We start from the raw sequence: 12575 nt of genomic DNA, 5'->3' as shown, positions 1-12575 counted from the left end.
TCACAATGAATTTCAAAATATTTATCTTAAGAATAATTTAATCATTAATTTAATTTAGCTAGATTGAAATTTTCAGTATCTCTGATAAATTTGTGGCATTTCTTATAAATAATATGGGTATTTACTACATAAAATGTTTGACATTCCTCTTTGCGGAAGATTGACATTCGCATTTTTTATTAATGTTTGTTGTTAAATAGGTAATTGAACTAATAATGTCAGTTGTATTATGATCTGCTACATTCGGTTTCCTTCAGTTATCACGTAATGTTTATATATAATAGCATATTAACGAAAAACCTTAATATAAGGACTATAGTCTCATGTTAAAATGACCGAAAATGTTGAGGGACAAACTGAGAAAAGTTCCTGGGAAAATCTTAGGAATTGGATACATTGTGTATGTGTTGTGACTTTCGATTTAGAAATAGGCCAAGCTTTAGAGGTATTGTTGATGCTTTTTATTAAATGCATTTTATTTAACACTGAATGATTTTCAGACTACATTCCCTAATGATGTTAACTTGAGTAAACAAGAAATTTCTAACATATGTTATTTGGCATTTCCTGATTCAAATTCAGGATGTATTGGTGACACAAATTTCATAATAAGATTACAGAGTAGTCCAGGAAATAGGATTCTGAAGCGAGAACACCTCATCTATAATTCAAAATGTCCATTGGAATTGCAAATCAATCCCTCATATTTCTGGGGATATGTTTATTTCAGACAAGTCAAAGACCCCTCTTTACCGAGAGGCTATTTTCAAAAGGTGAATATATATGAAAATGACTGTTCTATTTATGGATGGTTGTCTTTTTTTTAGAGTTTTGTGATAGTAAGCCGTTTACCTTTCAATAATTTATTCTCGAAAATATCTTGTCTAATTGCACCCGAATATTTCCAAAATGGAGAATTGAGTTTAGAAGCTGTATGTAATAACATAGATAGATGGCCAGCACCAATTCCTGGTATTCCCATCAGTTTACCCCTATTAGGATCAGTGTTTCAGGTGAATTATCACAATGCATAAATCATAGTTTCTGAAAGTGGTGTTTATTGATTTTCAGATGAAAATTCCAGTTAATGGAAGTTCGAATAAAAATGTAGGATATTCCATCAATGAAAACTTGGAGAACCACATTCAGACATCTGTTGAAGACCTGAATTTTTTCACAATTTTACAACCTGTTATGTCGCATATACATTTATTGTGGGAATTGGTTCTAACTTGTGAGCCACTGGTTATCATGGCACCATCTCCTACTCTTTCTTCCAACATGGTTCTAGCATTAACAAGGTGAATCTTGTATAAAGATACGGTTTTTGCACAATCTGGCAATAGAATGCAACATTTCTAACAAATGAATGATTTGTTTAATTTCAGAATAATAGCTCCTCTCAGATATTGTGGGGACTACAGACCTTATTTCACCATACATGACAGTGAATTTAAGCAATTCACTAATAAAAGCCCTGGACCCCCTCCTGTCATATTAGGAGTAACAAATCCTTTTTTTGGAAAGACACTTTTCCATTGGCCACATTCCATAAGACTAGATGATACTGGTATGGAAGAAAAACTAATAAAAATTACAATTATCAGACTGAAATCTTATTTTAGATCAGACACATTCACACAAATTGAAGAAGAAAACTAATATGAAATTGTTGGATAACAGTCCAGGAGTTTACACCACATATAAGTCGTTTTTGCAAAAAGATAAATCTATAATAAAAAAACTGGTCAATGGCATCACAAGAAAGAGACCTTCTGAAGTCCAATCCGCTCTATTGAAAAGACATCTTCTTGAACTTACTCAAAGTTTTATGATTCCCCTTGAAAGGTACATAGCAAGCTTGATGCCCTTACAGAAAAATATTTCTCCCTTCAAGGTGAGAAATTTGGAATATAAGTTATATATTTTCTCTTATCCTAGTTTCTAATCTACAAAATGTGTCATGTGGAAATATTGGAGGCTGTTAAAATATTTTTTGGGTAGATATGTTGGAAGTAATGCTAAATTTTCCATTTTAGGCTGCCCCAAGTCCTTTGCCCTTCAATCCTGATGACTTTTTTCAAGCTCTAGAAACGGCTGGTCCTCAGTTGACTACTGGTATCAAGGGTGATTGGGTAGGACTATACAAGAGATTTTTCAGATGTCCTAATTTTGATGGATGGTTCAATACCAGATACTCTGAGCTGTACTCTAAACTTCAAGCTCTTCATTTGGAGGCCCTTTCAGATGCTGTAAGTTTCCTATTCCTCCAGGCACCCATTTAGTTTCATCATAAAAATTATTTTGTAGGATCTGAAGTTATGGGTACAAGGCCGTCCAGAGGTCGAGGTAGTGGACATGGTGATAAAAATACGGAACAAAATCAATGAATGTAAAGAACAAAATTTACCAGTAAGTGATAGTGATAAAGTTAAAGAACAATTAAATCAAAGACTTCAAGATATTATAAGCTCTCTTCCTGATGATATGAAGAATATACTTAAAGTTTCATGATAATGATATCGAACAAAATTCTGAGATAATTGTTACTGATCTGCTCAAAATGTACATTATTTTTGTATTTGGAATAAGGGTAGATGTGGTATTTGTATTCTGGCCTGCCCTCAAATTATAGATCAAATTGATATACTTTAATCATTTTACAGTTTTGTATCCATCACATTTCAGATATTCTAAATGATAAAAAAAATATGTGCCAAAACAGTTTTAATATATATCACCGTACAAAATATCGATTTTATAAGGATATTCTAAAATGATCAGATAATATTTTTCTTATGGCATCCATTCTGTACCATTATGATTCGAATCAATATTTTTTTGCAGCTTTTTCTCGATTGAAAATATTTTGAGATGTTTATAAAATGCTAAATTCAAGGTTCATCCTTGTTGAATGTGACGAACTGCTCAATACATTATTGAGTAGTAAGACCTATTGTTTTTGATATGAGTACCAGTGAATGGGAATCTTGAATTTGGTTTTATGTTGGAAATATGACCCTTTGTTCACTTAAACAGCTCTTATTATATAATTGTTGGATGATTGACCTTTACATCAGATTGTAAATTTTTTTTGAAATATAGAACTGTTGATTCCAATGCGTATTTATTATTTACAATGAGGTTTTCTCTCGATTTTTTCATCAGTCTTCAATTGAAAAGTGTCCTCCTCAATGAGTGTATAATGAGGCTGACCCGAGCCTTTTTTTGGAAGAGAGAAATTATCAAGAACATGCCGGGAAAGCTTTCGACATCTTTGTCACAGTTTTGGAAATTTTTAAATTAGGTGATTCAATAACTTTGAAGAGTTTGCTTGAAATACTATTTGCAGTAATCAGGGCAGTGATTATCAAATTGTCCCTAGTAAAACTACGAATTTACTATAAATATTTTATTTTCAATAAAATGAATATGTTGATAAACTGAAAACTATCACAAATCAACTACAGATGCAAAAGTAATTTCTAGTTGGGATATTTGATTAATTTTCATCCTGAATGATCATTGCTGTATGAAAAATGAATAACAAGTTCTAGAAACAATCATCGACTTATTCAAGAATACCAGTGTAAAATTGTAAGCAACAAACACGAAAAGAAGACCAAGAAGTTAAAAATGTCAAAGTTTTCAAAGCCTCAATAGAACCAGAATTCTATATACAGGGTTGATTACTTTTTCATCTGTTGAAACAGTTAACACGTTATAGAGCATGAATAAATATACCAAATCCTTTACAAACCCATCAGTACAAGTTCAGCGGCCACCCTTGTATTATTTCCACTAGCAGCTTGTCGAACGCTCATTTCCCAAGTATCTAACAACTGACTAACTGAAAAGTTTTTCTGCAATTTCTGAATCCTCCATAATAAGGCCTGTTCAACGGCGGACAAGAAAGCAGTAGCGTTGTATTCTTGGGAATTCGTGTGGCAAACAGGAGATGTGAAGGGGTAGTCTTCCGGTACCATTATTGATATCGGCGGAACGCAGGGCAAATGTTTGTCATCTAGCCAACAAGTCAATTGGATTGATTTTGAGCCAGGCTGCTGGTTCTGGTCAAGGGAAACCTTAAATCTTTGGTCCAAACGCGCTATTTCTCCTTGCAATGCATCTGGTATGTCACTTGTGGGCTCTTCAATTTTGTGTGGTGGTAAACCTGATACCTGTAAGCATACGAGTTAATATTTGATGGAAGCTTCGCATTTTGGCACTTACCAATTTGAGCTCTGGTCCAAAAAGTGCGTCCAGTGTTGGACCAAATGTCCTGTGTAGTGTGTGGTTGAAATTAGGGTTCTGAGCATTTGTGCTTATAGCTTCAAGTAATGGTGAAAATATATGACTTTCCTTGAACACTATTCCAGTTCCAGGAGCATTCCCGTCACTTCTCTTAATATCCATTTTTTCAAGTACAACTTCACACTTTATCAAAGTTTCCAATGGCATTCTTTGTTGGGGATTGGAGAGGATCTCTAGTAATTTCTTCATCTTGCTCAGTTTCTCAACATTCTCACCGTCGTTTCCTATGCGCGCTATCATTTTCCTCAAGGGGTCTATGTATTTGCTGAGTTGACGAACCTTTTCTCTGTAAGCTTGCTCGTCTTGAAGACCCATCGGACTCTGTATAGGCTGCCCAGGGGTATTGAGTGAAGTTCCTGGACTTGGAGCCATACCTTTTCAAAAAAAAATTAATCAACACAAGTTAGCCGGAACATCTATCATATCAGTAGATATTTTTTTATTGGTATCAGTTGAAATGAGATAATTATTTCTTTGAAGAATTACCTATTGACCTAGGAGGCCCAGTATTGCCCATCATACCCATATTGGATCCCGGAGATGGAGCTAAGGCTGGAGATGCAACCATCTGATTAGTGGTTGGAGGCCCACTCATACCTGCTGGTGATTGAACAGAAGAGGAAGGACTCTGCTGCAAGAATTGTGTTGGTGTTGGGTTGCGTGAAAAACCCATCAACTGAGGCCCCATTGGACCTCCCATGGGATTTTGAAGACCAGGATTCATCTGAAGTTGTCCTTGCAGTTGACCTGGCTGCTGATTGCCCATCTGATTTGGCATGCTACCCTGCAACTGAGAAATTTATCCATAATGGTTGTGAGAGTTCGCCTATAATGTTATTTTTGAAATTCAACACATCAAAGGTTGACCTGCCACACCAACTATCCTGAGAACGAATAAAATACCATTCCATTTCTATTAACTTCTATCAACCTAGCATGCCATACATATCTGACATTGTGACAGGCCATGTTGGTGTGTAATTCAAATCTTGTAGAAGTAAAGAAACAATTCCTGGTTCTATTCAGTTCGATTTAAGTAGAATTAGGACAAAAAGTCTAGTGAACAGTACAATTCAGGGACAGAATACTGAATGTTGATTCTGGCATTGATTTCAATATTCTGGAAGTGATATTTATCCAGTACCAATTTATATTTACAGATATAATATAACTCCATGAGAAATACCTACCCTATCAGAACAATGTGATGATTTGCACTCGCTGAATATTGTGGTGGTACAAGCAAAGCGCAAAATATCAACCTTTAAAATTCCTCAACCTACATGATGACGAATTTTTTGGAAAATTAGAATACAGATCAGGAACGAAGAAAACAAATTCACCGAGGTCAATGATGCATGAGCATAAAGGTTTTTGAGTCATTTGATGTGAGATTTTTTCAATTTCTGGTGACTAGCATAAAAAAGAATATGAAAATCATAGTGTTTGTACCTGATTACTAAGTGTTCCTTGCATAGGTCCTCCTAGTTGGTTCATGTTACCAGACGGAATTTGATTCGGCATCTGACCACCCATTTGGTTCATACCACCCATTTGACTATTCATTTGATTGCCCATTTGTGCCCCATTGGCTCCCATACGATTTTGCATGTTTGCTTGCATGTTGGGTATGGCTCCACCAGGCCCCCTTCCTATAGCTTGAAATACATTTACACCCATTTGTTGTTGCGGGCCACCCATGGGATTCTGTTGTGGTCCCATATTCAGCATCTGGTTATTTCTTGTACCTGAAATCAAAAAATAATGGCTATACTTATCATCACATGCTATTGAATTGGAGTTAAGGATTCTTATTACTAAAGAGATCTGAATTAGACATTGATTTCGTAGTAGCAATAAAGTTCTAGAATATCTAAGTACATAATGTTTGGTAATCTTACTTTTATAATGCAATGAAACCTATGCTTGAAAAACATGTTCTTGAATGAGTACAACATGCATGTTTGACTAAAAATTCACCTTGACTGGCCAAATTCTGAAGAGCATTTATTGGATCTGGCATACCACCTGCTTGTGGTTGTCCTGCTTGCATTCCAGTTTTCTTATTATTCATTTCTCTTACATGCAAGATCAATCTAGCTACAAATCCTAGATATTCTTCGCGTGTTTTTGCTTTCAAGTAAACATGGTTCTCCATTTCGATACTGTTCCTAGATGTATTCATTCCATAAGTACGAATAGCATCATCAATACGAGCAATTACACTCTGTCTGAATGCTTGAGTTCGCCATTCTTCTGGGACGGACATAATAAAATGATTTATTGTAGGTTGTAGGGATTACGAACGGATTTATTGTTGGTCAGTGTTCGTCCAGTCACACCTAACCTACGCGACAAAATATAAACAAACATTGACACATTGACGTAGTCATCGTTGTTTGTTAGGTTAGGTCTGATTGAATAAATTTTTTCGGCCTCGTCCAAAAATTGATGGCCATCAACCTAAGAGTTTTCCACATTTTCTGAAACCTGCAACTGAGAAATTGGATGAAGAAAATTACCTCTAGGTCGTTGGCTTCCATTCATCATAGTTGCAGTGGATGTAACTATTCATATGATTTCAATTTTCAATGTTGGAGAGTAAAAACTGTTTATTTGCTGCTTAGATATGCTGAAGTAATAAAACGAAACGCATTTTTAGTTTTATTTATGAGATAAGGTATATTGTAATTGTCTTATGAGTAAACATATATTCGGCCTCAAGTTTCCAACAATACTTCGCATTATTCTTAAATTCGGGAGATGTATAAGTAATTTAATTACATTAACTTCATGATAATTCTTAGTAGGCAGTATATAGTTATCACGTGTTCAGTTTTATTCATTTTTTTCAATCTGAGTAAATTGATTTCCTTGTTGAAATGTCATTCCACTTTAGTTTATTTTTGAATCTTTATTCCACTTTAGGGCATGACTTTCAGAATCATTGTTACTTTAGGTATGTATTCTAGATACATATTCATATTTTTTCAATATTTCCGATGATTGATGTTACTTTAGGATGAATCTGTTGGAAATGTTAGGAGTTGTCGAGTGAGAATTTCCATATTACCATTGAGTATTGAGTATTGGGTTTAATACTCAATCATATTACCTAAATATTAAAAGTGATATTTGTATTATAAAATATTGAACGAATAAATTCAAAACAATGCTTGAAATGGATAGTCTCTATTTAGTTAGATGAAAATTTTTGCCTTCACTATTCGATATTCCATCACAGATTATATGTATCTGTCATTTATTCCATAAGTGCTTCAAAATTAAATCGGAATGAAAGTTTGATATATATCTATATAATCGATCTCGAAATCAAAAATTAAAAAGGTATTTAATGCGTTCCAATATTCCATCATTAACTTTGTATCTTCCATCTCTTAATATTTTTGAAATTCTTAATGAGTACTGTTATTTTTTCGTGTACAGATGATTTGCGGACCTTCCATATTGTTCAGATCAAGTAATGAAGACTATGGTGAAGTCGGAGATGAAAAAGGAAGAAATTGAAAACGAGGTTTTTGGAAAAAAAGTGAGTTTTCGTATATTTGCAATAATAGTAATTTCCTTCCAAGTATGAATTACAAATTGGCGAATGCGCAATGCCTACATTCGGATATTTTCACTGCATGAATCACATTCTTTCATTCAAAATTTCAAAACGGTTTCCGAAAATTTCCTTAACATTGAAGAAATTAAGTGCCTATTAAGTGTATGAATCTTCTGAACAACTGCTCACTATGAATACTGTAGGAAATAAGGCACATATTTTCTCTGCTATTGGTTTTTTTTATTACTGAGATAGTGAATACAACTATTTGCTCGTGTTCAGAATGAATGCAAGAGGGGCTTCATATAATTTCGTAAAATATGGGTGATCAAACCATTACTCTCGGAGTACCTCAAGGAGGAGTAATATCTCCCCTCTGATGGCACTTAGAAGTGGATGAGCTACTCCACAGGCTTACGTAGCTTGATTCAGAATGTATAGGTTATGCTTACGACATACATAGTATCAATAGTTAGAGGAAAATTCGACACCACGTACCTTATGAGACTTTATGCAAGTGGGCCTCAAAATTATCGAGCAATGGTGCTGGTCAGAGGGGCTAAACATTAACTCAACAAAAACCCGAAAAAGAAAACTTCTAGCTATAGGATTCCTCTCTCTGAATGGAAAATTCATAGAGTGGAAGTCTGAAGTCAAGTATTATCTGGGATTATATATTTGGGAACTAACTTAGGTAGCAAGCTTATAAGCAAATTGGGGTAACTGTTGGCAAAGCAACAAAGGCCCAAAAATACTGCTATGGATGTACGTCATGATTGTCTGGTATGCCAAGGAAAGGATGTCCTTCAATAGAATTCGAAGGTTAGCCTGTGCTTGTATTACTGGAGCTTTGAGAACGTGGCATTGGAGATCATTACAGATCTCACAACCTCTTTCTCTTGTGCCATTCTAAGACTATCCAGGGAAGGTACTGGCTATGAGGAAATTAGGAATCAGAGAGCCTGCTCATCTCTGACCAAATAAATCCCAGACCACGATGTTTAAAAAAATTGTGAAAGGGAGCCCACAATCCCAGGTTTCAAAAAGAATACCATCCATTTGTACACAGATGGTTCTAGAGCCACGACTCTGGAGTATTTTGGGTCAACACCATATGTTCACTACAGTTCTGAGATGGTATGGCATGGAAGTGACAAAAAAAACCAACGGAATAGTCAAGAAAAACAAGGTCTGCTTGTCGTGGGCTCCCTGCAACTTAAGAATCAAAAGGAGTGACACGAGGCCAATAGAGATAGAGAAATAGAGAAAAGAGTTTCAGGAATAGGAAGAGAAGCACTCTGTCGGAATTTTCCTAGGTTGGATCATTCCAAACTCGCTGCACTTTATATTTTCTTCCTGGTACTGCAACATGAATTTCTCACACATGGTAGTTCTTGGCTGATATGTCCCAAGAAAGGGATGAGGGATGTTTTTTATGATAATTTTTGGGAAATAATAAAAATTTGTGGTGAAATCGATCAGCATTTAATTACTCCCGAATGTAGTGATTATTATCAATCACGCATTTGAAATCTTCGAGATATTCTGAATTAATCCCAATCGATATTGAGAAAACATTTTTTTTCCTTAGATTTTCAATTGTTATAGAAAATATCTCGCGAATATGTCTAATCCGAGGTCTGACGTTATTTCATTCGTTGGAGTAGGTGAAAGAATGTCAAAATTGAGCGACGTTGTTAAGGATGAAATGAGGCGATTAATTCGATCGAGAGATAGAGACGAAGAACATAATTACAGCTATATTTATGTCGGTAACAATAAACTAATTCCCTCGGTTTCTTTTTATTCTCCCAAACGCAATTTCCTCCATTACAAGGAATAAATATGTAGCCCCATTTATTTTATAATTCCAAGAGTTGGCGGTGGGGCTGAACGGTAAATTTTCACGACAGACGACATTAGTTAGAAGGCAAGGGAGGATCGCTCCCCTTGCCATGTAGTCTAAGGGAATGCGCTCACAGGCAAGCCAATAGTTCATGTCCTTTGAAATTTCTACAACGACTGCTGGCCCCATTGGGACATTTCAGTCTCGGTCTTTTGATCTCAATTCGAACAAGCCTGCGACATTTGACCATCTATTTCACCGCTACCCTGCAAACAAATAAAACCCTAACCATATTAACAACTAACGGTCCTTCTGGTTGTCTCCTTGCTTGCTGATTCTAATCTCGAAATCGTATTGTTCATCAATCTACAGACTGATTACAACATTCAATTACGAAGTACCTAAATCTTCCTCAACAGCGGTTGCCGAATTGTTCTATTTAAACAAACAGTGCTGACGTAATCCCCTTGAACAGAACCCCTATCTGGGAGGGTTATCAGGTTAGCACTCTTCAAAATTGACATCGAAATTAAGGAAATTTATTATTCATTTGAAGAAACATTGGCGAATGTTTGTGAACATTCTAAAATCGTAAAATATCATTACAATAATAATTAGAAGGTGAATTATTTTATGAAATATCGAGTGTAGCTTTCAACGCAGAAAAGAACCAACAAAAATCAATTCAACACTTATGTGGCTGAATGAACTCATCCAAAAAAAAATTAAGGTAACTAATTATATGCAATTATCCTTCATACAATAATGATAATATGGTCTATTGTTCCTTCACCTGTTTCTGCAGTTTAATATTTATATTGAATGAAAGATAAATATTGACTTCTATAGTAATGTAAACTCATTGCTACAAATTTCAAAAAGCCTCGTGCACGCCTCTCATTTTCAGTAGATTTGTCTACTGCTCTACAGAGGCAGTTGTTCAAGTTCAAAGCGAATAAATTTGGCGATACAAAAGCTGATTTTCACTGAAAAATAATTGATTTTGTTGAGCTCATGGGATGAAAAGCATTATATCGAGTATTGTTTTGACATTGCATATTTCGAGTTTAATTGGTATAGCTTAAATTTTCGTGTGTTTATTTATCAATCTGATGAATTTTTTTGTCATGTACGATTCTAAAATTTAAATATGGAAAACCTAGCGGTCAGATTTCTCATCCTCTGAATGTTCTCATTAATTCGGAATATTCGGAATTCAAGGTCCGAGGTATATCATTTTCCATCGAAAAAATTGTAAGATTTGAGGGTCTTCCGAGGGAAAGTTTTAATTTACTGAAACTTCGTTCCTCTTACATATGGTTAGTTGAAGAAGTTTTAATGGCTCTGCTGACTCAAGGTCTTCCAATAAAGGGTTCAAGCCCCAAAGTTCCTCAACCATTTCGCTACTGTACACTTCTCATTTTCCCCTTTCTCACATATCTCAGAATGCAGAGCTGTTATATAACATACAAGTTTCAAAAAATACTTTCATAGGGGCATAGCTGATTACTTTATCACAAAGAGCTCGATTGAAAAATCAGGTTCAAGTGAGGACTCGTAGTGGTAGAAAAATTGAGTTGAGACTTGGATACTTGGAAATAATATTTTCAAAATAAAACACCTATCAGGGATTCTTTTAGCCGCGTTATCATCACAGTACAGCAGTCTCTAATTGGGTATTTTGATGTGGCTTCAGAAATTTGAGTACCAGCAATAATGGTTTTTACTCCGATTCATTGAAAAAGGTTACCGAATTTCATAATTCGACTGAAAATTTTCTGTCTGTGTGGTGCGATGTTTTGTGGGTACTGTGCAGATCGCAATTTTCGATCTAGATGTGTGAAATTTTTTGCACGTTGTGGTTCATCTTACCACTTTTGATTTCGTTCACCTACAGGATTTTTCGAGTTTTTTTTAAATCAAACGGAATTTTGGGTTCTTTTTTGGAAATTTTTTGCTCGTCAGGTATGGAGATTTTCCGAACAAATTTCACTTCAGGTTATGGAAGAGCAAAAAATGTTCTTGGGGAGTTTATCTTCAAGAAAAACTCTAGATTTGTTCTGTAAATTTCTTTATTTCGAAAGATTCTCAAATTGGATAATGTCATTCAATTAGATTACTGTAGAGTAATGACACATCGCAGGATTTGTCACCTGGTGTCAGTTTTGTAACTAGAGCTAGTACTGTTGTTTGTTCGAGAAACTGGGAAGATTTTTGGTGATTTCATAAGTGTTTTCATGAACTCATTAAAGGGGTTGAAGCCAGTGTGAAATCTACCGATCTTCTTCGAAGTTAGATCTACTTTAAATGTTGTTTGTCTTTGACCAGCATCTACGTTGTAAAAATGTGGATAGGGGTTCTGCATCCCTATCACTCACGAAGTAATAAGGAGGGGGTTCATTTCAAGGACTTTTCTCACCCTGGCAATCATTCTCAATCTTTTTATTTCGATGCTCGGTAATAAAAGTGTACAAGGAGGGACGAGCTGGAGGGAAACTGCGAAAGCCGCTGCAACTGAAGCAAGGAAAATATGATGGATGAGAGATTTGGGGTTGTGAACCATATATCAGTGGGGTGGGTGTTGAAATGTCCCTAACCTGGCCTCGGAAACCTGAAAACTCAACTTTCTACTCCGATTCGGTAACCGTGCATCCGAGAAATCAACCGGTCTCATCCCCATTACGATGTTGAATATTTATATTATGTGGTATCAGGGAGGAGAATCTGTTCCTTTATTATCTCCGCTTTAATGCCCTCATTCCGTCCGAAGTAGGCACTCCCCCACAAAAAGCTCATCTTTGAACCATTCACACCTACTGAAAAGAAGTGATAACTCTCCTTGTATAT

General features: G+C 35.5%; 3 protein-coding genes across 4 annotated transcripts in view; 2 read left to right on the top strand and 1 right to left on the bottom strand.

Moving 5' to 3' along the window:
• Window positions 1-179: 179 nt before the first annotated feature.
• Window positions 180-3120, top strand: LOC123321581 (protein DENND6B). Its single transcript, XM_044909251.1, has 8 exons — window positions 180-445; window positions 501-773; window positions 828-1013; window positions 1072-1301; window positions 1389-1570; window positions 1626-1897; window positions 2040-2252; window positions 2311-3120. Exons 1-8 carry the CDS (start codon window positions 332-334, stop codon window positions 2512-2514), a joined length of 1674 nt encoding a protein of 557 aa, XP_044765186.1. The 5' UTR covers window positions 180-331; the 3' UTR covers window positions 2515-3120.
• Window positions 3121-3397: 277 nt separating this feature from the next.
• LOC123322235 (mediator of RNA polymerase II transcription subunit 15) lies at window positions 3398-6718 on the bottom strand. 2 transcript variants are annotated; one of them, XM_044910146.1, is made up of 5 exons: window positions 6295-6718; window positions 5767-6062; window positions 4801-5098; window positions 4234-4688; window positions 3398-4181 (listed from the first exon to the last, which is right to left on the bottom strand). In XM_044910146.1, exons 1-5 carry the CDS (start codon window positions 6581-6583, stop codon window positions 3753-3755), a joined length of 1767 nt encoding a protein of 588 aa, XP_044766081.1. In that variant the 5' UTR covers window positions 6584-6718; the 3' UTR covers window positions 3398-3752. The 2 variants fall into 2 exon arrangements, with proteins under 2 accessions (XP_044766081.1, XP_044766080.1); XM_044910145.1 differs by having other exon boundaries at window positions 4801-5104; window positions 6295-6707.
• Window positions 6719-7085: 367 nt separating this feature from the next.
• Window positions 7086-12575, top strand: part of LOC123322236 (hemicentin-2-like) — a 297343-nt gene continuing 291853 nt past the window's right edge. Inside the window, exon 1 of the mRNA XM_044910147.1 lies at window positions 7086-7273. The gene's annotated coding sequence lies outside the window, so the exon portion shown is untranslated. The remainder of the gene's footprint in view (window positions 7274-12575) is intronic.

This window comes from Coccinella septempunctata, chromosome X (genome assembly GCF_907165205.1).
Source record: "Coccinella septempunctata chromosome X, icCocSept1.1, whole genome shotgun sequence".
NCBI lineage: Eukaryota > Metazoa > Arthropoda > Insecta > Coleoptera > Coccinellidae > Coccinella > Coccinella septempunctata.
This window is presented reverse-complemented; position numbering and strand designations above follow the sequence as displayed.

What these genes read in the sequence shown, in the direction of transcription:
- LOC123321581 (XM_044909251.1), top strand. Translation starts at nt 332, where the DNA reads ATGACCGAAAATGTTGAGGGACAAACTGAGAAAAGTTCCTGGGAAAAT. An exon ending in AAATAGGCCAAGCTTTAGAG is followed by an intron (nt 446 to 500) that starts GTATTGTTGATG and finishes AATGATTTTCAG; the next exon opens with ACTACATTCCCTAATGATGT. An exon ending in TATTAGGATCAGTGTTTCAG is followed by an intron (nt 1,014 to 1,071) that starts GTGAATTATCAC and finishes ATTGATTTTCAG; the next exon opens with ATGAAAATTCCAGTTAATGG.
- LOC123322235 (XM_044910145.1), bottom strand. Translation starts at nt 6,583, where the DNA reads ATGTCCGTCCCAGAAGAATGGCGAACTCAAGCATTCAGACAGAGTGTA. An exon ending in AAGGAACACTTAGTAATCAG is followed by an intron (nt 5,105 to 5,766) that starts GTACAAACACTA and finishes TAAATTTCTCAG; the next exon opens with TTGCAGGGTAGCATGCCAAA. An exon ending in TTGGACCAGAGCTCAAATTG is followed by an intron (nt 4,182 to 4,233) that starts GTAAGTGCCAAA and finishes GTATGCTTACAG; the next exon opens with GTATCAGGTTTACCACCACA.